The 27,127-nt window shown below is 36.6% G+C and overlaps 5 protein-coding genes across 5 annotated transcripts; 2 read left to right on the top strand and 3 right to left on the bottom strand.

The window, feature by feature from the left end:
- Positions 1–76: 76 nt before the first annotated feature.
- LOC8274327 (glucan endo-1,3-beta-glucosidase) lies at positions 77–1,487 on the bottom strand. The gene is made up of 2 exons (XM_002513482.4): positions 1,332–1,487; positions 77–1,218 (listed from the first exon to the last, which is right to left on the bottom strand). The coding sequence occupies exons 1-2, from the start codon at positions 1,414–1,416 to the stop codon at positions 272–274; spliced, it is 1,032 nt and encodes a 343-aa protein (XP_002513528.1). The 5' UTR covers positions 1,417–1,487; the 3' UTR covers positions 77–271.
- Positions 1,488–3,348: 1,861 nt separating this feature from the next.
- LOC8274328 lies at positions 3,349–13,503 on the top strand. The gene is made up of 11 exons (XM_002513483.4): positions 3,349–5,894; positions 6,044–6,283; positions 6,625–6,754; positions 6,991–7,143; positions 7,270–7,508; positions 7,598–7,667; positions 8,432–8,638; positions 9,084–9,319; positions 11,752–11,830; positions 11,910–12,047; positions 12,766–13,503. Exons 1-11 carry the CDS (start codon positions 3,529–3,531, stop codon positions 12,922–12,924), a joined length of 4,017 nt encoding a protein of 1,338 aa, XP_002513529.2. The 5' UTR covers positions 3,349–3,528; the 3' UTR covers positions 12,925–13,503.
- On the bottom strand, positions 13,488–18,072 carry LOC8274329. Its single transcript, XM_015715845.3, has 2 exons — positions 17,942–18,072; positions 13,488–14,443 (listed from the first exon to the last, which is right to left on the bottom strand). The coding sequence occupies exon 2, from the start codon at positions 14,413–14,415 to the stop codon at positions 13,840–13,842; it is 576 nt and encodes a 191-aa protein (XP_015571331.2). The 5' UTR covers positions 14,416–14,443; positions 17,942–18,072; the 3' UTR covers positions 13,488–13,839.
- Positions 18,073–21,764: 3,692 nt separating this feature from the next.
- On the bottom strand, positions 21,765–26,014 carry LOC8274331. Its single transcript, XM_002513486.4, has 14 exons — positions 25,595–26,014; positions 25,432–25,529; positions 25,253–25,335; positions 25,028–25,154; positions 24,532–24,595; positions 23,926–24,023; positions 23,738–23,822; positions 23,078–23,201; positions 22,836–22,937; positions 22,696–22,760; positions 22,449–22,530; positions 22,292–22,371; positions 22,059–22,186; positions 21,765–21,966 (listed from the first exon to the last, which is right to left on the bottom strand). Exons 1-13 carry the CDS (start codon positions 25,795–25,797, stop codon positions 22,129–22,131), a joined length of 1,269 nt encoding a protein of 422 aa, XP_002513532.1. The 5' UTR covers positions 25,798–26,014; the 3' UTR covers positions 21,765–21,966; positions 22,059–22,128.
- A 23-nt stretch (positions 26,015–26,037) lies between these two features.
- LOC8274332 lies at positions 26,038–27,038 on the top strand. The gene has a single exon (XM_002513487.4). The coding sequence runs from the start codon at positions 26,178–26,180 to the stop codon at positions 26,847–26,849; it is 672 nt and encodes a 223-aa protein (XP_002513533.1). The 5' UTR covers positions 26,038–26,177; the 3' UTR covers positions 26,850–27,038.
- The last annotated feature ends 89 nt before the right edge of the window (positions 27,039–27,127 follow it).

Raw genomic sequence — 27,127 nt, 5'->3', positions numbered from 1 at the left:
CTCATTTTAATGTATTCCAGTTACCCTTGTACCCTTTACAAAGAGCAGTAGAATTGATAATAAATGAAAATATCAATTGAGTAGCAAAGATGGTTCCATTGAAGCTGAGACTTGAACTTGATTTATATAACGGAAGTTTAAACTATATTTTCTGGAAATTTATTGTATGAGTAAGCTAATACATCATAGATAGAACATATGGTCATAGGAAACCCTTATTTAAGTTTAGACCTTTGGCATAGTAATTCATTTTGACTAGGTAATTACTCTGTCAGCCAAAAGTAATCTTATATTTGGGCTGTTTACTAGGGGAAAAGAGGCCAAAATGTTGCTCAATTCCTGCTTCCTTCAGGTTCTCATCGAACATCGCGAACAAGTATGTCTCGATAGCCTGTCCTGACTTCCTGGGAGTCCCTTGATTTACGTGATTAATCAAGTTACTATAGTAAGTTCCTGCGTTTTGAGCTGTTGCTGCGCCGCTGCCTTCGGATGGCCAACCACTTTCTGATACAACAATCTGCATATCGGCAGCACCTGCCTTCTCCAGAGCAGCATAAAGGGCATCCATCAATGCATCAAACAAGTTCTGGTATTTATATGGATCGTCTGTTACCACAACTCCTGGTGAAGTAAACAAGGCATATTCAAGACTAATGCTTTGTGGGTTCTCAGTATAGCTAAAATAAGTATACACATTTGCAAGAAGTGGTGCTCCATTCGCTTTTAGGAAGTTAATGATTGGAGTTATGTAAGAGTTTGCATTGTCACTAAATATTCCATCTGATGGTGGAAAGGATTTGCCCAACAAAGTTGTGTCAATTGCTGTAGAAACTTTAATTTGCCCTTGTAAATTGGCTGATACTATTGCATTTTGAATGTTCTGCATGGCTGGTAGAACAAATGCTGCATTTGAATCCCCAGGAGGTACTTCATTTCCTACAGCAATATATCGAATTTTGACTTCAGATGCGAAGGCTACAACATTGTCTCGGACCCAATTTGTTGCTGCTGAGGCATCAGCAAGGTCTCGAAGGTTGTCGTTGGGAACGCCAAGGATGAGTTCTATGTTTGATCCTTTCAGAGCTTGGAGTGTCGGCTGATCTGGATGGTAAATTCTCATCCTTCCAATTCTGTTTGCTTGGTAGAGACTAACAACTTCTTGTTCAGAAGGTAAGTTGTTGCCATTCTTTCCATAACAGGCACCTATAGACTGAGCATCTGCAACAAAAAAATAAAAATAACAATCAGAAAAATAAAATTAGTTGTATGTTGCGTTAAAACTCCTGTACTGTATACATTAAGTTCCTCATGGCATCTGTTTATGCACACACCTGTGATTGCAAGGAAAGAAATTAAAAGGCCAAGAAATAGCAACATTAGAGCCACTGAAGGTGTTTGATATGAAATTATCTGCATTTTCTAGTTTCCATTTTCCCTTCCTCACACATCTCTCTATATATAGGGAAAAAAGCAATTGGGTTATCATTCACGGAGTCTAAGGTTCCGTATAGGATCGGTGAAGACTTTCTGCGTCCGGTCAATACGGTTAACACTAGACTTTCTGTGCGCAGCCCATACACTTGTCACTACCAGAAACTGAAAAAGGAAAATCAGAACAATTTTATCTGCCTTAATTGGTGGTATACTATTCTATTATTTCTGCCTTCATTTTCTAGCTTCCGTCTTGAAAATTTTCCAGTCTCTGGCGTCCAAACATCTGAGGGCAAGAGTCCAAATTCAAGGATTTGAATTTAGAAGAATCAATCCAAAAGTGAAATATGGCACAGAACTGTTGGCCAGTTGGAAAGGCTGCTAAGAGGTCAGGTGTGGTTAAAAACTGACTTCCAGAAGACTACAAAAGGACCTGATTTTATCAACTCTAGAAATCCCTAAGATGCTTCCTGCTACTGCTATGTTATACTATTCCAATACACCACCAAGTAGACAAAACCAGAACAATTTCGTTACTCCATTAAGCTTCCAACCAAGCAATAAAACAAAATCATGCTATCAAGTCTACAACTTTCTTATCATCCAAACGTTTTCAGGAGTTATCTTTCATTTGCAGTTTAACATTTATAATTTTTGTAAGAAAACATGAATCTTTTCATTTCCTTTTACAATTTTTATACTGAAGATTGAGAGATCAGTAGATTAATTCCAGAGAAATACTCGTAAATAAAGGAGAGTGACGGTTAAAATGGATGTCAGTGTTCTGATAATAATTCTACTCTAAAGCTCAAATCAGGTTTTCTGAAAAACAAATTACAGATATAATCAAACATGAGAATTCAGAAGAATGGGTTGGGCTATGAAGAATAATCTCATTTGAAATCCCAGAACGTTGCCAGTAATATATAATCAAATCTAAGCCCAAACGAATCAAATGGGCTTGAAGAAGGAACGAAGGAACATTGTCAAAAAGACTTAATTATAATTGTCAAAAGCAATTAAATGATTTTGCCTTTTGTTCAATGGAACTTGTTGGCTTATGTCATTTATGGGTTCTATAATATAATACATAAAGGCCGTTACTCATTTTTACACGATCATCATTATTTTACCAAATTTTGCTAATTACACCAGAAACTTTAGGTATTTATTTATTTTCTCAATAATTAAGTCAAAATATATTTTCTGGAAAAAAAAAATGAAAAAGAAAGACACGGGAAAAGAAAATTAATTGCAAAAAGCTAAAACATTTAATAAAAAGGATAATTACAAGAAAAAAATAACAAAAAGAAAAATGCAATGTGAAAATAGTGACGCATTTCCCATCTCTAATTCTCTCCTTATCTTTCTCTCTCAGTTCCTTCGTATCAAAGCAACACATTACAAGCACACACATTTACATTTTGCATTTTTAGAAATAAAAAATATTTTTACTTATTATGAAGGCATAATTCCCTTTTTTTATTCACAATATTTGGAATAATATGGTTACTTGCTACCTTTTTTTAGATATAATTTTATATTATTAATTACTGAGGAGATTTATAATGATGAAATTTTTTAAGAAAAAAGAATTAAAATTTTAATATATTTTATTTATCAGCCGACATATTATTAATTTAAATTATTTATATTTTTATTAACATCGTACAATATTAATAATTGTGATTAAAGATTTAAATTGAGCATCGAGATTTTTTATTTATTATATAATTACTTAGTCATTTTAGAAATTATAAATTATTTATTAAATTTTATTTTTTTTAAAAAGAATTTTAAATTTAAAAATTAAAAATAAAAATTACATAAATTGGAATTGGGAAGACTGTAAATTCCGAGAAGAAGAGGGTATTTTTCATGCTTTCCTTAATAATTAAATCTGAAATCTCTCTCTTAATAATTTTGAACCAAACAAACAAACCCCACACCACCTTTTATTTATTTGTTCGTTCATTTATTTTATTTATTAGACTCCATCCATTCAAATTTAATGCCCAATCATTGCCTAAATTAACTACCGTTTGATTTGATCAAACACTGTTACCAGCCATCTGATTTCATGACTCCCACTTTGACATGTCGCCACCGGCGTTGCTAGACACCGGGGGATTTCCGATTCAAAAACCTATTAATCTCAACGGTCAGGTTTCTCATCCTTTATTTTTATCGTCTCTTATTATTGTTGCCTCTTCTTTAAATTCCCGTTCTCAATCTAAACAAACTTTCTTATCAAACGCGATGAACCCATCAAGTTTCGGTGATTTAAATTCTGGATTTTCAAGCTCAAGTGGAAATGCTCAAAATTTGAGCTTTAACTCGCCTTCTATTCCTCGATCATGTGGCAAGCCTCTTTCCAAGCCCAGATTGCTGAAAGTTAGAAGGCAATCGAATTCTCAGAACTTGAAATCAGCAGCTGACACCTGGGCTGGTCCCGGATTTAATCCGTTTCGACCCGTTTCGAGCCCTACTGAACATGATGTTTCTAGTGAATTCGGGTTTGGTAATAGTAGAAGTGAGGCATTTGATTTTGGAGTGAGTAAAGGTTGTGATGTGGGTGTCAATCCAGATTCTAGGAAGTGGAATGTGGAGAATGAAGTGGTTGAACAAATGAAAAATGTGAGAATTGAGAGTGGAAATGTGTTCATAAATAATAATTTAAATGCGAGTAATAGAACTAATTTTGTGTTTGGTAGTGATCATCGTAATGAAAGTCCCGGTATTGATGATAACATGAAGAATTTGAACATCAATGATAACGAGATCAATGACAAGGTTGTTGATGAAAGGACCAATGGTATTGCCAAATTTAGGCTCAGAAGTGATGACAATGTGACGTCAAGACTACCGAATGAGTTGAATAAGAAACTGAATATCAAAGAGACAGAAGGTGGTACAAAGGTTAGTGATGCATTTACTGAAAGCTTGAAGAGTGCAATTCCTGATCAGATTAAGAACTTGAACATCAATGAATCTGCAGATGGTAATGAGACTGATAATAAGAGTTCTGTGATGGATGGTTGTGCTTCTGTAAGCAGGGAAGGGACTAGGAGTTATGTAGGTGGAGAAAGAGAAAGTATACTGTCGAGTGAGATGGAGTGCAAGTTGAACATGGGAAGTGCAATTGAAGAATCTTCTGGTCATGCAGAGACTGGGTTTTCTTCTTCTCGAATCTTTGAAGAAGATATGCAAACTGGAAACAGGAATGATAAAAAGTTCCACGATTTTAGTAATAGGATTCCCACGGAATTTACTTTTATGGAAGGAATGCAAGGCAGGGAAGCAATTGGCAGTCAATTTCATATGAATCAACCAAATGTTGATGCACAACCGAGTGGCGTTGGAGGAACATCATCTGCATTCTTATCAAGTGGCTTAGCTGCTGGATATGCTTTTGGATTGCTGCCAACGGGTAGAGTGGAGAAGAGAGATGGATTTATATTTACAAGCAAGCAAGATGGTGTTGGATCACCCTTTGTTGAATTTAAAACACCAGATCCTAAGGGAAATATATTCTCTTGCTTAAATCAGAAAGTGGAAGTCAGTGCAAAGTTTAAAGACACAAAGTTGAAGAAAAAAAAGGGGAAGTTGAAGCAACCTACCAAAGTCCATCTATGGCCTGGACAAGATTTTGTTTCAAGGGAAAGTGGATCTCGAGAAATTCCAGAGCCTTCTGATTCTTATTCACCAATGGATGTTTCACCATATCAGGAAACATTATCTGATACTCAATTTTCCAGGGAAACTTCAGTTGCGTCCGAGGAGTCTTTAGTTCCTGATAACCAAAATTCATCAACTGATTTCCCGCCAATTGTTTCCAGTGATGCCATAGATGAGGATTTAATTGTTGCAACACAACAAATGAATATAAATGAAGAGGATGTGAATCTGACAGATACAAAAAGAGAAAGTTCTGATAAAGGCAGTGGTGCTGAGAATCCTCCAGAAGAGTCTATATCCGGGGCTGAAACCGAAAGCTTTAAATCTGCAAATGAGGAAATAGACTTTATTAATGATATTGTGGTTACATCAGCTGAAAATGAGGCCAGTTCAAGCACAAACATTGAGAGGCAAGACAGTGATGTAATAAAGTCTAGTTCTCCTGCAAGTTCACAGGATATGGGTGGTTCAGGTTTCACTTTTATTGCTGCTTCTTCTCAAGCATCATCAAACCGTCAGAATAAAAAAAAGAATTGCGGTAAAGTTGGTCATGATCCCTATAATTTCAGCCTAAATGCAAAAGTTCCATATGCATCTTCTTCTTCACAGTTTACTTCATTGCCTGTGTCCCCTCCCCTGGGCAAGAAAGTTGGTCTTTCCACTCCAATACACATGGTTGGGGAAAATTCCGAGGGGTCTAGAGGACAGGAGATCAAGCAAGAGTCTGATTTAATTTCTGCTGTATCTGTTGCTGCTCAAGAAGCATGTGAGAAATGGCGATTAAGGTAATAATGATGCAGTTAATTTCTTCTCGTTGTTTGCAATATCTGATTTCAAATTCCTCATGATTCTGCCACATTACATTTGGGCCTAGCTGGTCATTTGATTATGTAACTTCCAGTGTGCTCATTATTCTGTGAGCTTTGCTCTTTAGGGGAAATCAAGCATATACACATGGGGAATTGTCTAAGGCAGAGGATTGTTACACACAAGGTATAAATTGTGTTTCTAGAAGTGAGACTTCCAGAAGCTGTCTCAGGGCATTGATGTTGTGCTATAGCAACCGGGCAGCTACACGCATGTCTCTTGGAAGGATCAAAGATGCACTACAAGATTGTAGGATGGCTGCTGAAATTGATCCAAATTTTTTAAGGGTGCAAGTTAGAGCTGCAAAGTAAGGTTCTATTTGCCTTTCTGGTCATTTTATTTGGAGGTAGAATGATCCAGTTATGCATGTTTTTGCTTCACATAAGTGTTAATTTACTTTTATTGCACTGATTTACTAATATTTTATAACTAAATACTACACTGTTGTTCCTTTTCGTCATTTTATTTTTTCTTTTAGAAATATCATTTTGGATACCCCTATTGTCATCTAATTTTTATTAAGTTGGCTCAGTTCTTGTGCTCTAACTACTTATTCTTTTTTGCTAATCTTGTATTTTGTAACTTCCATCTAGGTTGTGTTTCATAGTGACTCAGTATCTTTCTTTTGTGATTATTTTGCTTGTTAAGTTGTTTCCTGGCACTGGGGGAAGTTGAAGACGCATCACAGTATTTCAAGAAGTGTTTGCAGTTAGGAAGTGACATGTGTGTGGATAGGAAAATTGCAATAGAAGCTTCCAGTGGACTCCAAAAGGCGCAGGTACTCTTTTTTTTCCTCTCTTCTTCTATTGAAGTATGATGTTGTGGATTTTCTTTAATCAAGTCAGTGTTCTAATGGTCTTTATTAGTCTACGATCACTAGAGGAAAACAAAATGCATATAATTTTTAAATGACCAAAATGATTAATGGCTTACAGTTTGTTAACTTCAGATGAACAAAGGTTTTGTGATCTTTCATCTGGTTTGTGGCTGATCAGTTTTTTTCCTGACTGGCAGAAAGTGTCTGAATGCTTGCAACATGCTGCTGAACTTTTGAAAAGGAAGACACCCAATGATGTAGAGAGTGCTCTGGAACTAATTGCAGAGGGTTTGGTTATAGGTCCATACTCGGAGAAATTACTTGAAATGAAAGCGGATTCTCTTTTCCTGGTTTGTATTTGTCTTATTAGTGCTTGGAAAATTTCTGTTTGCACGAAGTCTTCTGGTCTCTGTTTGAGAATCTAACCAAGCACCAAAATATAGCAAGACCTGAGGACACTCGGTGTTGTCTTGCAGCTGCGGAAATATGAGGAGGTAATTCAGTTGTGTGATCAGACTTTTGATTCTGCTGAAAAGAACTCTCCTCTACTAGATACTGGTTACCAGTCAGCAGATCTGGATGGTACTCAACTTACAAAAGACTCCTCCTTTTGTCTCTGGCGATGCCATCTAATTCTGAAATCCTATTTCTATCTTGGAAAGCTGGAGGAGGCTATTGCTTCACTAGAAAAGCAAGAGGAGCTGATTGTGAAGCGGTAAATTTTACTCCTTGCCCATATGGGAATACCTTTGGTTATTTTTTTCTGGTATGAAAGTGTTGTTGTTCCTTCATTGGTTTTTCCAGGTGTGGTAACAAGAAGATTGAATCATTAATACCCTTAGCTGCCACTGTACGAGAACTACTGCGCCATAAGGTACAACACTGTTTTTTCTGAATGGAAATATAGATGTATAGCATGTTTTTAACATGCTTGTGTTGATTATATGGGGGTTTCCTCTGAAGGAAGTGGAACATAATCATGCCTGACACAAGTTTTTAGTTGCATCATGTATTAGTTTATGCATGAAGACATCAGAACAAATGCTACATTGTACAGGCACTTCTTGACCTGATAAATTCAACTGTGTTATGTAGACATTTTTATTTTGGGATTAATAAGCTGATGCATGGACTATGAACAAAGAAGAGAAAGCAACATGTTTGAGAAATATTTAGACCATTTGATAGAGATTATTTTAAGATTTTGTATTAGATTGCATAAATGTTCCTAATTGAGATCTTAATAAAAATTCGTGCAGGTGGTTCTTACCACATAATCATATTGTATAAAATAAATGTTATGTTTCAACTATAATATGTCAAAGATGATAAATTTGGTCCTATTAGCTTGTTTTCATCCTGCAGCTAATTTTTGTTCTTTGCAAGGTTAAGTAATATCCTCAAATTGTAGATCTTTTGAAGAGATCCAGATTTATTGGCATATTCTAACCTATTGAGAAAAAGAAGTCGCAAGACTAGATAAATTCTCATATAAAGATGCAGCTCTATATATGTACACTTTCTTATTCAGGGTTTTGGTCTTTTCTGATATCCTCAAACTGTTATACTGGAAACATGATGTATTTTTAAGTCTTCTGGCAGTTTTTGTATGATTGCATTTGTTATTCTCACTTGCAGGCTGCAGGAAATGAAGCATTTCAAGCAGGGAAGCATTCAGAAGCTATTGAATATTATACTGCTGCCTTGTCATGCAATGTTGAGTCACGGCCTTTTGCGGCTATTTGTTATTGCAATCGAGCTGCTGCATACAAAGCATTGGGCCTTGTTACAGATGCTATTGCCGACTGCAGCCTGGCAATAGCTCTTGATAAAAATTATCTGAAGGTTTCCTCTGATCCAGTGTTTTCATTTTGGCTTTGACAGTTGCTCAATCTTTTGCTGTTTAATGAATCTATCCCTAATTCTGAACCTGATGTTAATGATGGAATTTATGGCTGTAATTATACTCACTCATTCACTTAGGTAACTGCCAATGTCTCATTTGTGAAAACTATAGTTTTAAAAATGCAACTTAAGTTGGCAGTGGGGCGAAACTTGTTAAGAATTAGAGAATGTGCTTGACTACGCATAACATAGGGCAGTACTCCCTAGTGGCATAAACACTATACTATAATTAATTACTCTTAATGGATGTTCCTTTTTTTTTAGTTAAAAAATTTTGAATTGTCTCATGTGTTGACATTGTCACAAGACCTGAGAGTATAAAACTTTGTTGCTAGGAACCAAGTATATGTTGAAGCTTACATGTTTTATGTTTATGATTCAATAGGCAATTTCCAGAAGAGCCACTTTATATGAGATGATTAGGGATTATGGACAAGCAGTTAGTGATCTTCAGAGACTTGTAGCTGTTCTCACTAAGCAAGTAGAGGAGAAGACGAGTCTGTCTGGATCATCTGATAGATCGGGAAACTTGGCAAATGATCTAAGACAAGCTCGCATGCGTCTTTCCACAATTGAAGAAGCAGCCAGAAAGGAGATTCCTCTGGATATGTACCGAATTTTGTAAGTTGTTTTTATTCTGGAAAATTACATGCATTTTCACCACCCTCACATGATGTGTCTGTTTTTATGAAACTATAGCTATGAATATCAAATGCACTATTTTATTAAAAAAACTTTGGTGTGAGGTCCTAAATATCTATATAAATTCTTTTGTGGATAATTCTGGTACTTAGGAAAAATACATGACAGAAGCTAGATGCTGCAAGGCCATATTTATTCTGGAATCCATTGTTCTCGATCCTTTTTCTTTATTTGTTTATTTTTCCCAGCTTTTGTCTTTAAGGGCATTTTATGAGAAACAGTATGAATGTTTCTAATCAATCTTATTATAGAGTACTGGTATTTGCTAATGTAATGAAGCAAAATATATTCTTCAAACTTTTGTTTGTGGTAAGGGGGAAGTTTTAGCTCTTTAGGCCTTTCCTTAGTTGCATATACATTTCTTGCTTTGCTAGATTGGAGGCTAGCATAGCAATAGGCATTTTCTTTTGGCGCTGTTTGAGCTGGTATGAAGAGCTTTGATTTCGAACTCTTATAACTTCTGTTTTATTGGTAAAAGATGGAAAGGTTAACATGTGTCTTTCTGCTTGGAATCTTGCTATATGGAGATGTGCATATAACAAATTCTAGTTGCCAAGATGCTTACATTTTAATTTTTGTTTTTTGATGATGATAACCCCATTGTTTTCTTAACATTTTTGGTGATGTACACTGTTCACTTCCTTGGAATTATAGAAGCATTTCTGAAGTCCCATTTAAAGTTGAACTTTATGCTGGAGGGGGGGACATTTCACGTTACTGAAATGTAAATATGCAACATTATATGATGATGTAGAATATGAAATGATAATTGAAAACTTAAAGGTAGATTACTGGTATGGCATTGTTCAACTCATAATATGACTATCATAGTTGTTAAAGGCGAAAGGCGCGCCAAGGCACTAAGGGCTCTTGGTGCCTAAGGCGCGCCAAGGCACTAAGGGCTCTTGGTGCCTAAGGCGCAAGGCGAGGCACGCGCCTGACAGAAATGAGGCGCAAAAGATAAAATAAAATAAAACTAGGACTCATAACACAACCCATGCAAAAAATTAAAAAACAAAACACACAACCAAAGAAAAGAAATAAAAAGATCATGACAATTATGTTCAAGAGGCATTTAACAAACAACAAAAAGACATTCAAAAGAGATGATAAAAGTAAAATATAGTCTTATAAATAACTAGAAGCCCCAGGATAGTAGAAATCCTAAAGCATCTTCCATTACTAATTTATTATAAGTCTATAATATGGTCTTGGTCCTACTCCTACTCTTCTAGGCAACTCTTCTCTTCTTTTCCTTGATCAATGTCTTTTTGCCCTAATTTTTTTTTTCCATTTTTTTTTAAATTTTTTTTTGGAGATAATTAGGTGTGGGTAAGCCTACATATTCTATATTAAGTCTATGATGAAGGGCTGAGATCATTGTATGTCTTAAAAGGAAAAAGGAAACAAATAAAAGTCAAACTATCACAAAGGTGTGGCTTGCCTTAGATCTGAGGCGCACAAAGGCGCCCGCCTCAGTGAAGTCGCCTGCCTTTCTTGGCTTGAGGCGCTAAGGCTTGCGCCTTGTGCGCCTCTCGCCTTAGGTGCACCTCAGGCGCGCTTTCGACAACTATGATGACTATTTATAGTAGTATACAACAATTACTAATTAAGATAGTCTGATAGTAAGGTGTACTCGTGATTTCTAGCTTAATGGTGTTGCTATCTTCTTTTAATTTGAATGGTCAAACTGCAAAAATTTGTGTTCAAGATTGAATATGCTTGATGTTTTAGAAGAAGAGTTTGAAAACAAAAGGGCTGGAGGATATAGGGAATTATGAAAACTCTTGATCTGTGGAAGGTTCCCATTCTTTCTCATCTTTGACATGTACTGCATTGAACCCTCAATTTTCCACTTTGAAACTGTTTGTACTAGGCAACATTACCTAATATAAGATTCAAGAATGGGACAGCACATGAGTTCTTCTTAGCTGCTCGTATCTTTCATCTGCAAAAAGATCAGCTCAGCTGTGTTCCAAAGGAAAAAATGATCCAACTCAAACTCGAAAACATAAAGGAAAACATTTGTTTGGGAACAAGTACTAAATAGGATAGTCTAGTGGAAAGTCTACTCATGATTTCTAGGTTAATGGCGATATTGTCTTCTTTTAATTTTGGATAGTCAAACTGCAAAAATTTGTATTAAAAATGAAAGGGCTGGAAATATAGGGATTTGTGGAACTCTTGCCAATTTATTTATTTAGGAATTCCATGAATAGAACAAGAAAATTTGTGCACTAGTATGTGTTTATTCATGTGATGTGACGTGCTATCGTTTCTTCTAAATTATGATGCTAAGATCAATTAAAACTGAAGCTGAAGAATGTTTACCATTCAAATGATCATGGTAGGGGAGTTGAACCTTCTGCTTCAGCATCGGATATTAAGAAAGCATATCGGAAGGCTGCACTTAGGCATCATCCTGACAAGGTTTCTTCATTTTCTCATCTTTTGCATGAGCCATGTCATAATGCGGTTAGGCTCATTGACAAATTGGTTATTGATGTAGGCTGGTCAGTCCTTGGCAAGAATTGAAAATGGAGATGATTGGCTTCGGAAGGAGATAGGAGAAGAAATCCACATGCATGCTGACCGACTTTTTAAAATGATTGGGGAAGCATATGCAGTACTTTCGGACCCCACCAAGGTCTCTTACATGTTACTCCTATGCATTCCGCTATAGTTCTGAATTTTTTTTTTTCCTGAATTTGCTTTATTTGGTTTTATTTTCTTCTAGACTTGCTCGAAGTCTTGGAAGCCTACCCAGCCAGTCCAACGAAAACTTTGGGCTTTGGCAAGGGTTGGGCTTGCCTCAGACCAATCTAAGGCCTGTCAAAAAAGAAAAATGTTACATGCATAATGAGGACAAACCTATCTACTGAAGTATAACAACTCGCTAAAGTTAGTCTAGGCAAAGGGCTGTCCCAATATGGGCGTTGGCCGGTGATCTCAGTACAAATTTTTTAAAGATATCTTTTTTAACGCATGTTAGGTAAGGCAAAAATCATCAAGACACTTGCACAGTGATAATCACAATTTCTTGTATGGACTGTAGACTCTGGCGAACCATAATATACTTTCTTGCTTATAATGGGCGTGTATATTTATTCAAATTCAGCACCTAGCTTCAGCCTCTCTCTCTATATTAAGATTCACACACTTGTAACTTTCTCACTCCTCCTACCTGTGGCAAACTATTTAAACTTGCAGGTTAAATTAATAGTGATTTTCTTTTACCTTTGATATTGTGCCCTTCATATGCAGCATAATATGTTTACTTAGCTATACACTCTGTTGATTTTAGTTCTTTTATCTGTTTGCAAGCAAACTTGGTGTTAGTTGTGTCAATTGCTATCCTTTTGCAGCGTTCACAGTATGATCTGGAAGAAGAGATGAGGAATGCCCAAAAGAAACACAATGGAAGCAGCACATCTAGGACATACACTGATGCTCAGAGCTATCAGTTCGAAAGAAGTGGCAGTAGGGGACAATGGAGAGGGGTTTGGAGATCATATGGTAGATAGAGTCAACTGCTTGGTACAGATATCAATGACAATCATGTGGGCTTGCATGATAAGAAACTCCAAAGCAGAATTGACTGTTGACATTTTTGGAATGGAATTTCTGATGAAAGTAAACTGGATGATGGGTATGCAATATGTATGTAGCTGCGTTTACAGAGTTAAGAGGGCTTGCTGATGGGACATTGCTTCAGCTACTGTTAAAGTCATGGAATGCATGCATGCAGAAGAAGGTACTGAATGTTTAAAAGCTCTGGTAAAGAATATGGTTCTCTCCTGTGCAGGACCTATATTAATTAAAGAAGTTGGGGAAAGAAACTGATTTCTATTGAGAGTTTGACAGATGATTATAAGGTTGGGGGGTGGAACTTTTGAATGTGACGACTCTGATTTTTTTTTTTTTTTTTGGAAGGGAAGAAAGGTAAGAAGAGAGAATACAAAAAAACTGTTATTTTTTTTTAAAAATTTTTCACGAGATAGGAGAAACAAAGGCATTGCTAACTGTTTGAGGTGTGTAAATTTACCGGCAATTTGTATAGATGAAAAGTGAACCCTGCAATCAAGAGTTTATTTATTTATTTATTTTAACATCGATTTTGCCTGTTAGCCATCCATCCATCTATAATGGTATTAAGAGAAATGACTGTACATATTTATCTCTGCTGCATCCCATTAAATTTAAAGCAAAAACATAAGAAACTTGCTGCCCAGATTGCTGTAATCAAACTCAACACTACCAGGAAATCAAAGGAAAAACCAACTACATATATTACCACTAGTATTCATAACAAAATCAAATACTACTGATTCTCCTAAAAATCAACAACTAGGGTCGCATGAGTTTGATCTCTAAGGAAAGATGCATTCCACTTACTCTAATTAATTTCTATCAAAAGCCGAAATTTAAATCTCAATTGCCTAAACTGCGTATGATACGTTTGTTGGTTTTGACACATATCTTGAACAATGGCCACTCATTCTTTTTCTCAAAACTCCACCATTCTTGCCATTTTCTTCATTATCATTCCCTTTATGTCCCACAATCATACCTGTTAGCACCACAGGTTTGTTCCAATCGCAAGAATCTACGTCCCATCCTGTTGGCTTGATACCATCCAGCGGAACAACTTCTTCGCAAGGCTTGTAGTTGCGTGCATCCTCCAACCCCAAGAAAAGTTGAGGATCAAGTTTGGCATCCCAGTCTATTTCATCGACGTACATGTCTGGATTTGGTAGTAGTTCTGTTTTGCATGGGGACTTGTTTATTTCTGCATAAAACCGGTTCTTGGCGTTGATAAATGACTCCTTTCCTGCTGAATTATCCCATTGTAGAACTTTTGGATAATATGACGTGTATGCCTTGCGTTTTAAGAAATCTTTCCACTTCATTCCGCCAACTTCAAAGCAGAAATCTTTCTCCCATTTTGGAGCTGGGTTTTCACAATAATTCCTGTTATGAGCACGTTGATGATGGTTTCTTCTGAAAATTGACATTGTTTCTCAGGAAAAGATCGATGAGTACCTGCGTAGTAGCTTAGAAAGATAAAAGAATTAGAGAGATTAAGATTGGTGCGTCGATGTTCTAATCAAGTGAAAGAAGAGGCTCTATTTATACATGAATTATTGTTCTAAACTTGTAAGGATTTATTATTGTTTCCTACTGGGATTTGGACGACCACTCCCTCCCTTTCTTTGTCGGAAAGCAATTTTTTTCTCTCCATAACTCATTAGGAAATTAATAGAGTAAATCGCTTTAATAAAATTTATTTCCATTAAAATCCATGTGATTTTGATATTTAAACAATATTAGTCATTATTATTAGATTATTTCAGTGTCGAAAAAAGAAATAAAAAACCACATAGACTAATATGTGAGTAAAGCCTTAACAATGTGATATTTTTCAAAAAATTTGAAAACAAATACTTTGAAGAATTTCCTTTTTTTCATCTTTTGGTTATAATTATAATATAAATTTTCATTTATGACTTTTTTACAAATTAAAAAATAGAAAAAGAAAAATATTCTTTTCATGAGAAATTAAAGAGTTACTCCAAACTTATAGGGCTTGGTTACTTAATTATAGAAAAACTATGTCATTTTTTAAAAAAAAATAAAAATAAAAATAGAAAGTAGAACTTTGTGTTTATTTGTGGTATTTTTTTAAATGAAAATAGAAAACCAGTTTTTTATGTTTTTAAAATTATAACTAAACTTTGAAAAACTTTGAAAACAAGTTTAACATATTTTCTATATTTGTCTTTATATAATAAATCACTTGTTTTCATTGAAGACAAGAAGTTTTCACTTCGTTTATTTCAAGTCTACCCTTTATATTTAAAATATTATCTAAATATAAAATAAAAAAACTTTCTATAAAATAAACATATTTTACAAATTTTTTATGAAAATGAATTAAAAAAAAAATTGCCTACAAGTAAACGGGTCTATAATTTTTATTATTTTTTGAGTAATTTCCTAGAATCCTACAGTTTGAAGATAATTCTATTACCAATTAAGTTACACCTAATTGGCTTAAATTAATTATTTAATTAGGCTAAATTTGATGTACTTTTTGTCTAACAAAGTTGATTTTGTGCTTGACAAAAAAAGATAAGAAGAAAAAGTATATACTCCTTTAATTAGGATCAATTATTTAAATTTCAATTAATATAAAGACTAAATTAGGTAATTGGTTCCTTCAACGATTATGAAAATGGCAGAACCCTAAATCCAAGTTCTCATAACTTTATTAACAAAAATACACACAAAGCGGAAAAATTATGTCAAAATTGGAGAAGTTGCCAAAGGTAGAGTCCATGGATTGTTGGAAGAGTTTCGTTTTTTGTGGAACAAGTCCTTAGCTGTTTGTTTTAAATAAACCTATTCTCTAGAGATAGGATTCTTTGTTGATTTGTCCTTCAGTAGGAATAGCCATGATATATTCATGTAAATCATGGATCCTTCTTTTACTCTTTTTTTCTGTTTTTGTATTGGCTATATAGAGCCATTCATTCCATTGAATACATATAGCTTAAGAGCTACAATTAGTCTTGATATTATTTGATCTTAAGAGTGGTATCAGAGCCCACACAAGGGCTTGACTTTTAAATAGAACATCACAAGAGAGAGGAGCTGAGTGAAACACAGAGAGAGAAGTTGAGTGAAACACAGAGGAAGAGGAAACAACAACAAGCCATGGCTGACGGCAATAGCTTTCTCAGTATCCCGAAGTTTGATGGAGACTATGATCACTGGTCCATACTAATGGAAAACTTGCTGAGATCAAAGGAGTACTGGGGCTTGGTGCAGCAAGGCTATGCAGAGCTTGAAACAAAGGAGCCACTCACAGGAGCAGAACGTCGAATCTTGGAGGAGCAAAAGCTGAAGGACTTAAGGGCAAAGAACTATCTGTTTCAATCTATTGACAAGAATATTTTGAAAACGATCACCAACAAAACCACCTCCAAAGCACTCTGGGATTCGATGAAGCAAAAATATCAGGGGAATGCTCAAGTTCAATGAGCTCAATTCCAAAGGCTGCGCAGGGATTTTGAAATTTTAGAAATGCAAAATGGTGAGTGCGTGAATGATTACATTTCTAGAGTCATGTTAATTGCAAATGACATGAGAGGAGTAGGAGAGACAATGGAGGATGGACATATTGTTGAGAAGTTTCTGCTATATTGTCTGACAAATACAATTATATTGTATGCTTAATCGAAGAATCCAAAGATATCAATGAGATGACAGTAGATGAGCTGCACAGTTCATTGCTTGTACATGAACACAAGATAAAATGGAAGGAAGTGACTGAACAGGCATTGAAGGTTACATGAGACAGCTCTACTCTACGAGCTGACGAACGATTCGGTGACAAAGGCAGAGGGCGTGGTGGATATAGAGGTAGAGGCAGAGGCAGAGGCAGAGCATTCAATAAATCCACAGTTGAGTGCTATCGGTGTCACAAGCTGGGACATTTCCAGTACAAATATCCCACCTATGCTAATTATGCAGAACACACAGAGCTGGACAAAGGAGAAGAGATGTTGTTTATGTTATTTGTGGAAATGCAAGGAGCCACACGAGATGAAGTATGGTTTCTAGACTTTGGATGTAGTAATTATATGAGTGGAGATAGGAAATGGTTCACTGAGCTTGATCAATCATTCAGACACAGTGTTAAGCTGGGAAATGACTCCAAATTGGCTGTCATAGGAAAAGGAAACTTTCGAATAAAAATAGATGGACGAGTTGTGGTTATCACAGAGGTATTTTAGATCCCTGATCTCAAATCAAACCTACTTAGCATTGGTCAGCTTCAAGAACAAAATCTATCTATACTGATTAAGGATGGCTGCTATAGTATTTATCATGATATTAGAGGTCTGATCATACGAACTATGATATCTGCAAATCGTATGTTTGTGCTTTTGGCATCTATTTCCTCTGTCTCTACTAATGTATCAAACGTAGCCTGTTTCAATATAACCTCTGAAAATGTCACAGACTTGTGGCATCAAAGGTTCGGCCATCTTAACATGAAAGGACTGCAGATCTTGCCTATAGGAAGATGGTTCAAGGCCTGCCAATATTGAAGAATCAATCCAAGGTGTGCACCATATGTATGAGAGAAAAGCAACAACGTGATTCTTTTCCAAAGAAAAGCACCTGGAGAGCATCCAGACCTCTACAACTCATTCACTCAGACATATGTGGTGCAATTACTCCTGAATCTCACAGTCATAAGAGGTATATCATTACTTTTATAGATGATTATAGCCGAAAAATGTGGTCCTACTTTCTACATGCCAAGTCCGAAGCTTTTGATACATTCAAAAGCTTCAAGTCATCAGTTGAGAAGGCAACAAGATACAACATAATCTGTTTGCGCACCGACAAAGGTGGAGAGTTCACTTCATCAGAGTTTAATGACTATTGCAGCACTAATGGAATCACAAGACAGCTCACCGCTGCCTATTCACCACAACAAAACGGAGTTGCAGAAAGAAAAAACCGAACCTTGATGAATATGATGAGATGTATGCTTGCAGCACGAGATGTTCCAAAGGAGTATTGGCCGGAAGCAGCAAACCTAGCCACTCATATTCTGAATAGATGTCCAACTTCAGCCTTGCCAAACATGACACCTAAAGAAGCCTGGAAAGAAAGAAAACCATCAATGGTACACCTCAAGGTGTTTGGATGCATAGGACATGTTCATATTCCTAATGTCACAAGGAAGAAGCTAGATGAGAAGAGCATCAAGTGCGTGTACATGGGAGTCAGTAAGGAGTCCAAAGCTTTTCGAATGTATAATCCAGAAAAAAAGAAGATTATCATTAGCCGAGATGTAGTTTTTGATGAAATGGAAAAGTGGGATTGGAAGAAATCAGGAGAGACTAATTCTCTTCATCGTATGTGCGAAGAAGATGAAGAGAACAAGGAAAATGAAGATTCAGAAGCTGAAAATCAAGCAGATAATGACAAGGAAGAAGAAGCTGTAGGAGATAAGAGAATCAATGTCCCTGAAAGGAGAAGAAGAAGGCAGCCAGTGTGGATGGGAGACTATGAGTCTGGAGCCGGATTGTCAGAAAAGGAAGAAGAAGGAATGGAGCAGCTCACCCAGGAGATGCAACAGCTTGTTATGTTTGTGTCAAATGATCCCACCACCTTTGAGGAAGCAGCCAAAAGTCAGGTATGGAGGCATGCAATGGAGTGTGAGATTGCAACAATTGAGAAGAATAGGACATGGGAACTAACAGATCTGCCAACATGAGCAAAGAGGATTGGTATAAGTGGGTATTTAAGACCAAAATGAATGAAAAAGGAGAAGTAGACAAATGTAAAACTCGTCTTGTAGTGAAGGGGTATGCACAATAAGCTGGAATTGATTACACTGAGGTATTTGCACCTGTGGCAAGATGGGATACCATTCGACTAACTTTGTCCATTGCAGCTAGTCGAGTATGGAACTTTTATCAACTCGATGTCAAGAGTGCATTCCTACATGGAGAGATAGTAGAGGAAGTGTATGTGGAACAACCAAAGGGATATGAGGTGACAGGTGAAGAAGACAAAGTGTACAAACCAAAGAAAGCTCTCTATGGGCTTAAACAGGCCCCTCGAGCATGGTTCAGCAAAATAGAATCATACTTTGTCAAGGAAGGTTTTGAACGAAGCACGAGTGATCACACTTTATTTACAAAGAAGAAAGGGGGAGGAGATATTCTTATTGTGAATTTGTATATGGATGACCTCATCTTTACAGGAAGCAATGAGAAAATGTTGGCAGAATTCAAGAGCTCAATGAAAAGGGAAGTTGAGATGACTGATCTGGGAAGCATGAGATATTTTCTTGGTGTGGAAGTCACACAGACTTCCAATGGCATTTTTATTTGTCAAAGGAAATATGCTAACGAAGTACTGGAAAGGTTTGGTTTACAAAATTGCTCATCTGTTAAAAACCAAATCGTTTCAGGGTGCAAGCTCGCAAAGGATGCTGGAGGGTTGAAGGTTGATGCTACTGCATATAAGCAAATGGTGGGAAGTCTTATGTATTTAAATGCCACTAGGCCGGATCTGATGTATGTTGTGAGTCTGGTGGCTCATCTTATGGAAGCTCCAACGACTATACATCAACAAGCTGTGAAAAGGGTCCTGCGCTACTTGAGAGGAACCACTGAACTAGGGCTGTTTTACAAAAGAGAAGGAGGAGAGAATTTGGTAGCTTTTTATGATAGTGACTATGTCGGAGATCTTGAAAACCGAAAGAGTACCTCAGGGTAATGTTTTTAAGATGTCAAATGGATTAATTGCTTGGAGTTCTAAGAAGTAGCCTGTGATATCACTGTCCACCACTGAGGCCGAATTCATTTCTGCAGCAGCTTGTGCTGCTCAAAGCATTTGGATGATGCGTGTACTTGAGACGTTGGGGATTAAGCAAAGTAAGTGCATTATCTTCTGTGATAATAGTTCAACGATTAAACTTTCGAAGAATCCTGTTATGCATGGTAAGAGTAAGTATATTCACGTTCGATTTCATTTTCTTTGGGAGTTGGCAAATCATGGAGAAGTTGAATTAGTGCACTGTGGTACTAAGGATCAGCTAGCTGACATCATGACCAAGCCTTTGAAACTGGAAATATTCGTGAAATTGAGAGAAGGACTTGGAATGTGCAGCATTGAAGGGATAAACTGACTGTGTTCTGGAATAACAGTTCAGTTTAAGGGAGGGTTTGTTAGAAGAGTTTCGTTGTTTGTGGAACAAGTCCTTAGCTGTTTGTTTTTAATAAACCTATTCTCTAGAGATAGAATTCTTTGTTGATTTGTTCTTCCGTAGGAATAGCCATGATATAGTCATGTAAATCATGGATCCTTCTTTTACTCTTTTTTATGTTTTTGTATTGGCTATATAGAGCCATTCATTCCATTGAATACATATAGCTTAAGAGCTACAATCAGTCTTGATATCATCTGATCTTATCATGGATTTTAGTTTTTAGATAATCAGCAAGGCTCTTCGTTACTTCTCATAAGAGATAAATGCAAGGAAAAGGATGACAGGATTGAGAATTTTGCATCCTCGCCATTATTAATCACTATTGTATTAAACACGGTCACTGGAGGATTAAAAGGGCCCTTCTTGGATGAACCTGCTTTTAAAGATATTATATATATTTACGAAGCTTGTGTCAAACATGATTTTTAGACACAAAGGTTTTTCTTTTTCTTTCCTTTTGCTTGTTTTTGCTACATGTCAAACATGAAACTTATCTAATGTATATATTTTGCCTAAATTACATTTACTGATGATACTATTTCTCATTCTCATTGTCAATTCACCATGCACTAATTGTTACTATATTAAACAACAGGGTGATGAAGCAGCAGACGAAGTGAATTCCTGGGTGCAGAAAGCAACTAAAGGGCTCATCAGACAGGTTTCTCAGAAAAGGACAGGTCAATCCCGATACATTAATTAGTATCTTAAATCCAACCTGTTTCAAAGGAGCTTGACAGCGCCCTTTTTGATGCATCAAGAATTAGGGATGCAACATTCTCTACCTTCTTCATGGGAAAACATTCCAAGTTTCTTTCATGCATTAGAATTGGGAATACGATCTTTATGGTTTATTTGATGGTTTTCAGCTTCTCAAGTTGCCCTATCGAAATGGCAAAGATGACAGGAGGTTCTCTATGTATTTCTTTCTTCCTGATGAAAGATGGGCCGAAAATGCCACTCCAATCCTGGATTCTTTACTCAGAATTTTGAGCTCGGGATGGAGATGATTGAAACGACAATGATCCCTTTAAACTGCATTATGCATTTAGCCTCTCAGAGATTATGAGTCAGATGGGATTGATATTGCCCCCCCTAAATGCTATGGAGACGAATAGCAATGCATATGATCATCACATGGAAATCACAGACAGCTTTTGTTGATGTGAACGAAGAAGGGACTGAAGCTGCTGCTGTTACTTTTGATGACGACATGGGCTTCTCCCTGGACTCTCCGCCTCCTATTCATTTCATTGCTGACCATCCTTTTCTGTTTATGATCAGGGAACACAAACGTTGGATTCCTTTTTACATTGGTATTGTGCTCCAGCTCCCTGTTTGATTGTTTCAGTTTACAATTTGTTCATTACCAATTGAGAACGAAATCATGAGATTGAGAGCTCTTAATCCTCATTATGTTTTTTCTCTATTTTTCTTCTTTTATATATTAAATCAGGGGGTTGCCAAAACTGTATAAGATTTTATAAAAAGAAGTCCCCTGTGAACAAAAGAAATGTTACGAGTACATTCATTCGCATTCATCAAATGAGGTGGGGAGGCGAATTTTGATTAATCCTATCCAAAGCTCTCAATTGAATAATACCAAAAATAGCACAAGAATGAATCTGGAATTGCTTTGGGGGAAGTATAGTAGCTATATAAAAAGATTTCATTATTCATAATCCCCGCTGTCCGAACTCTCTCCGACAACTATTATTACTTATGGGATCATTCTGGGTCTTGTTGAACGTGCCATTTCCACCACCTAAGTTACACAAGTCAGCTTTTTTAAAGTTAGCTCAACCTGAAACGTAGATTCAAAAAGGTCAAGAAATTAAATGGTTCCTGGAACTTTACCTTGGAAGGGTAGTGCAGCATGAACCTGAGGAGAAAATTGAAGTGAACTTGACTAGCTTTTTTATGATATTCACACATATATTCCTAATCCAACTTCCTTGGGTTCTGTTTCTACCATCCAAGGTGGCCTATTGAAAAAGAAAAAATATCAACGTCGGATAGAAAGGAGTAGAAGAACTTGACATAATCACAATAACAGAAGAAGGTTCATGCTTTTGGGTCAGAATCTTTACTTATTCATTACAAAGTTGATTGTTCCTTCAGCAGCACGTTGGAGAAGAACTTCCCTTGCCTCGGTTGCAATTCCTTCAGGCTATATTGAGTATTTGATAAAGTTATAATGTATTAGTTAGCACTTGAATCAGTTAATCATTTAGCTGTTACACGTACCTCTTCTGGAAACCACACCCCAGGTTTTGTGCTTCCCTCGAGAATTGCAAGAACAAAAGCAGCTGTTGCATTTCCCACAGATCTGAAAGAGAACAACCTTACATATGTCATTGAAAAGTTAAAGCATTCACTACATATACATTCAAGACTTTTCAAAACTTACCATTTTGGCAACATCGCGTAGGCATATAGTTTATGACAGGTTTTAATTGAATATGAACTGAAGAAATGAAAAGCAGAGACTTACACAGAGAGTCTTTTGTGACTAAATATGCCAACTGTGTTGCGACCATCTGAGCACTCCAAATCAATCTGCCCAAAGAGGGGAAAGGTTAACAATGGAGTAGGACTAATAGTTGGATATGAACTATTAAGACTCCTAGTTACCCTCATTGATACTCGCTCTCCAGCAATCCCATCAAGAGCTCGAACTAGAGGGTCAAACAATTGAACTAACTGTTGGACTTTGCTTCTGTCCCTCAAAACTTCCTGCAAGATTTAATCATAATTTTCTGGTTATGTTTTCATTCACTGAAAGTGACACATCAATGAAAAAGAAAATATCAACAAAATGACAAGTCAAACTACTTGGCTATACGTAACAAACTCTCAGTTATGTAACAGCATACCGGAGGGAAAAGATTAGTCATGATTTCCATTCCCCAATTCCAGAAAAATGGTGAAGTTCCAAAACGAGCACTGACAGTTGGTATTCCTAGGATCTCATGAGCACTTTGTACTTCTGGCAAATTCCTGAAAATGAAGATATGTCCAGAACACACTTATTGTAAGCAAAGCAAGGCTGCTTTAATCACATCAAAATCTAGGGGAAAATCAAGGTGCTCCTTTACAATCACCATAAGCTACAAATAAAACCCAGCCCAAAACTTCTATCTTGAAAGTTGATTCAAGGAGGCAAGAAAAATTTTATTTAGCAACAAGTCATGCAGCTTATCCCAGATGCACTGTCACCAATATGTGGCTGCAATCAGTGTGCGTGCATGTTTCTGCTAAAGGTAGAACTAATGAAGTTTAGCTTCTTATATGTCACCATTTTCATGATGAGGGCTAAATGCACCAGTAATTTCGGCACTTCTTAGATGCTAAGGTGAAATCTTGTCACAAATCACAAGTACTAAAACAACTATATGGAAAACGATGGTCCAGAATGGTGAAGTGTTGTGAATTTGTGATTAATGTAAATCTGATTACCTCCAGGAATGCTAATTACAAACTTAGTCGTGAAAGACTTATGACTCCTTGAGCAACTTATTTCAAAGAAAACTTACAACAGATAAACATCTCTCTTTCGAATCCCCTTTCCAAAGTCAATGTTGAGCATTCCACTATATGGCTTTAGTTTGATCCTTTCTCCTGATTACATGTAAATTTTCTGTTGGTGTACTTTCATGTATAAGATTGAACAATTGAAATGACAAAGGAATATACCAAGCTATAAAATGCTGTCAAAACTAACCTTTATTATATGCAACAACCTCCTCCCCAAGAAGCAAGAAACTAGTAGCTAAAATGGTTGGACCAGCACCACCAGTTCCTGCTGTGTAGTAATGGAACCTGAGAAGAGAAATTCAAGCGTTTATTAGATAAAATTGACAGGAAACTGGAATAAAAACCTTTTGTCCCATATTTATTATTTCAATTTAAAAAATTTATAAATAGTATGATAATGCATATTATGTCAAGCTAAGATTAACAGATGCCAAAAGGAGAAAATTTTCCGCTAACTAAAATCAGGAAGGGAACTTAGGGATGCCGGCAGTGGAGGCAAATATGTAAAGAACAGCCGCTAGGCAGAAAAGTGCTTTCAGAATACAGAATTAAAGCTGGTATGCACCAAATGAAAATATTATGAGATAGCTAGCAATTACAGATGGAGATGAGGATTACTTGGTTGCAATTCATTTCCAAGAACCACTAAACTAAGATGAGAATTCCAGATGGATAACTGAAACTCTGAAATAGTGGGAATAATCAAACTAAGTTTAAAATTGTCAAAGAAGCCTTAGCATTTGAAGCGTTAAATTTTCTTGTATTTCAGATAGAGAGAAGTGAGAATTATTACCTCAGCCTCTCTGGGTTTCCCTTGCTTTCCATTCTAGCAGCACGAACTAGCTCTGCTGCCATAACTGTTACGATAGTCATAAAAATTAGTCTGGTAATCCAATCTGAATAAAGTCTATGTAAGGAGGGTTTTCCCTATCTCACGAACTAAGATCATGTTCAGCACTACTAGTGAGTTTGTATTTTCTAGTTTAAAGTCCATATCAGGGTTGCATTAGGTCGACAATCTTCATGTAGATGTGGATGCAAGAAAGTTCAGAAACTCAAAGGGATAAACATAGTTGATCTGACTTTCTAAGAAGCAAGTCATCTCCTAATGTAGCAACAAAAAAACCAAATACTTCAGATTTGTTTATGCAAAATCCTTGACATTCAGTGTAACTGCAAACTTTATAGGGCATGACTTTCACACTGGCAAACCTTTTTATAATTTAGATAGAAATACAGCAAAAGTATATCAAAAAAAATTATAACAAGAATGCAGTTGACGTACTTACTATTGCTGACTCCTGGATAGATTCCAGCAGTTGTAATGGCAGGAATATTTGCAGCTAAAGCTCTATCCTTGAACGATTTTGCACGCAGGGCATAACTTGTATCATCGCAAACATCAATATACGCTGTCTGTGGGAAAAAGAAAAGATAGTCCTAAGATAAGACTTAAGCAGCAGGACCATTACCAACTTTGAAGTTAAAAAGCAGAAACATTTACCTGTCCTCACCTTGGTCGCTATGGCAGCTTCAAGTACACTACATTTCTCCGTCTGTTGAAAAGGGCCTGCAGCATGAACTACAACATCCACATCTGCAAGGGAATTGATGATACAGTTTGACAGTTGCAAAGCACAACACGACCTTTCGTTTCATGGCCTAGAATAGATACAGAGGAAAACTAGAATACCACTTAAAGCCGCTTCCAAAGACTCTACATTGTTGATATCAACTTGAGCAAAATCAGAATTCTTCCCCAATTTATCCACCAGGGCAGCACCTTTTTCCCTGTCATTTTAAGTCAATGAACATCGTTTCTCTCTAAACAAAAGGATAATTAACAGTGCAATTACCTGTTTCGACCGGCGATAACAATTCGTAGGTCAGGACAAAGCTTGGAAAGAGCAATGGCTGTGGATCCGCCAACCCGACCCGTTCCACCTAGTACCAAAACCCTCGAATTCCGGGTCTTCTCTGGCAGTTCGACTCTGTTAGTATCAAGTTTAGCGCATGCCATTACGCTTGTGCTCTTCAACTGAAACAGAACTCGCGCCATTTCTCTCTCTCCCTCTCAAACGGTGCACCCCTTATCCCCATATATCAGTTTATCGTTAGTGATGACGTGGCATCTACTGAAGTTGACGTGGCGAACTTGCAACCGCTTGTTTTTCTTTTACTTTTTTAATTTTGAAGAGACGTTCCTAATAGAAAGTCCTTTTTATCTTCCAAGTTAATCGATAAAGATTATTTAGATAACAGTCAAACGGACTTTGACTAGGAAAGTGATGGTAAATATCGGTAAAGCCAAATCCCAATTCAGAAAGGACACGAAGTGCTATAAATATAACAACAACCAGGGCATTACACACATCAGTCTCTGTTTGTTAGCAATTTTTGGCATTGAGGTGGATTCTTAAAGCAGAAATCAGAAACGAGATGTATGGTTCAAAAAATAGTGCAGAATCTTGTAACAGTAGCAAGAAGAAGGTAACAGTTGATCAGAATAAAATACGATGGCTTAAAGAAAAAAGAGATTATTCCTTTCTGTCATCCGATGACCCGGCACCAGTGCCAGTTCTACCGAAACCGAAGGAGATGGCTACTGATCCTGCATTGAAAGCAAATCCCCAGTCGGCATCAATGGCGGGTTCAAGAAAGCAACTCAATAACGGCAGAAAGATTATGCCTTTGAGAAATAATACTAATATGGAGAACAAGAATACCATCAAACCAGGTTTGAAGAAACACAGAGTACAAGAAACTAAAATCATGCCAAAACTGTCTCTGGTAGCTGGTCAGCTAAAGAGGCCAGGAATAAAGCAACACCCATCACATGTAGTACAAAGGAAGAAAAGGCCTGCTACTGAGAATGATTATGACTATGACCATGAGGCTGAAAAAGCTCTCAGCATAATAAGAAAAATGTATAATACCCAAAGGTTTATCGGTCGTGATGATTCTGATTGTGTGAACATGGAATCCAGCCCCAAGCAAATTGAAAAGGAAGAGAAACAAAGTGCAAGGATTGCAAGGAAGGAAGATAGACAGCAACTCCGACTGATACAAGAAGAGGAAAAGGGAATGAGAAAGAAAGCAAAGAGGGTTTAATCTTGATTGAGCAGTTAGTTCCTTATACATGTTAGCTAAAACTTTTAGATTACATGGTAACATGTCTGATGCTTTTTTGAATTTTCAAGTTATCTGGTTTAAAAACCCAAGAAACTTCCCGTTTTGTTGATTAAGTTAGACTGTAGACGAACAGTAACTTTTGCCTAAAATTACGTCAACTATATAAAACCAAATTCATCACTATAGTCAATTATACTACTGCTCATGTTTATACTTGTGAGGGTGTTTTTTCTGCTTATTCTTATATTTGCAAGGGT

This window comes from Ricinus communis, chromosome 4 (genome assembly GCF_019578655.1).
Source record: "Ricinus communis isolate WT05 ecotype wild-type chromosome 4, ASM1957865v1, whole genome shotgun sequence".
NCBI classification, from domain to species: Eukaryota; Viridiplantae; Streptophyta; class Magnoliopsida; order Malpighiales; family Euphorbiaceae; genus Ricinus; species Ricinus communis.
This window is presented reverse-complemented; position numbering and strand designations above follow the sequence as displayed.

What these genes read in the sequence shown, in the direction of transcription:
- LOC8274327 (XM_002513482.4), bottom strand. Translation starts at nt 1,416, where the DNA reads ATGCAGATAATTTCATATCAAACACCTTCAGTGGCTCTAATGTTGCTA. An exon ending in TTCTTTCCTTGCAATCACAG is followed by an intron (nt 1,219 to 1,331) that starts GTGTGTGCATAA and finishes TTTTTGTTGCAG; the next exon opens with ATGCTCAGTCTATAGGTGCC.
- LOC8274328 (XM_002513483.4), top strand. Translation starts at nt 3,529, where the DNA reads ATGTCGCCACCGGCGTTGCTAGACACCGGGGGATTTCCGATTCAAAAA. An exon ending in GTGGACTCCAAAAGGCGCAG is followed by an intron (nt 6,755 to 6,990) that starts GTACTCTTTTTT and finishes CCTGACTGGCAG; the next exon opens with AAAGTGTCTGAATGCTTGCA. An exon ending in TTGATAAAAATTATCTGAAG is followed by an intron (nt 8,639 to 9,083) that starts GTTTCCTCTGAT and finishes ATGATTCAATAG; the next exon opens with GCAATTTCCAGAAGAGCCAC.
- LOC8274329 (XM_015715845.3), bottom strand. Translation starts at nt 14,415, where the DNA reads ATGTCAATTTTCAGAAGAAACCATCATCAACGTGCTCATAACAGGAAT.
- LOC8274331 (XM_002513486.4), bottom strand. Translation starts at nt 25,797, where the DNA reads ATGGCGCGAGTTCTGTTTCAGTTGAAGAGCACAAGCGTAATGGCATGC. An exon ending in AAGAGAGATGTTTATCTGTT is followed by an intron (nt 23,202 to 23,737) that starts GTAAGTTTTCTT and finishes CTTCATTTTCAG; the next exon opens with GAATTTGCCAGAAGTACAAA. An exon ending in TGACTAATCTTTTCCCTCCG is followed by an intron (nt 22,938 to 23,077) that starts GTATGCTGTTAC and finishes TAAATCTTGCAG; the next exon opens with GAAGTTTTGAGGGACAGAAG.
- LOC8274332 (XM_002513487.4), top strand. Translation starts at nt 26,178, where the DNA reads ATGTATGGTTCAAAAAATAGTGCAGAATCTTGTAACAGTAGCAAGAAG.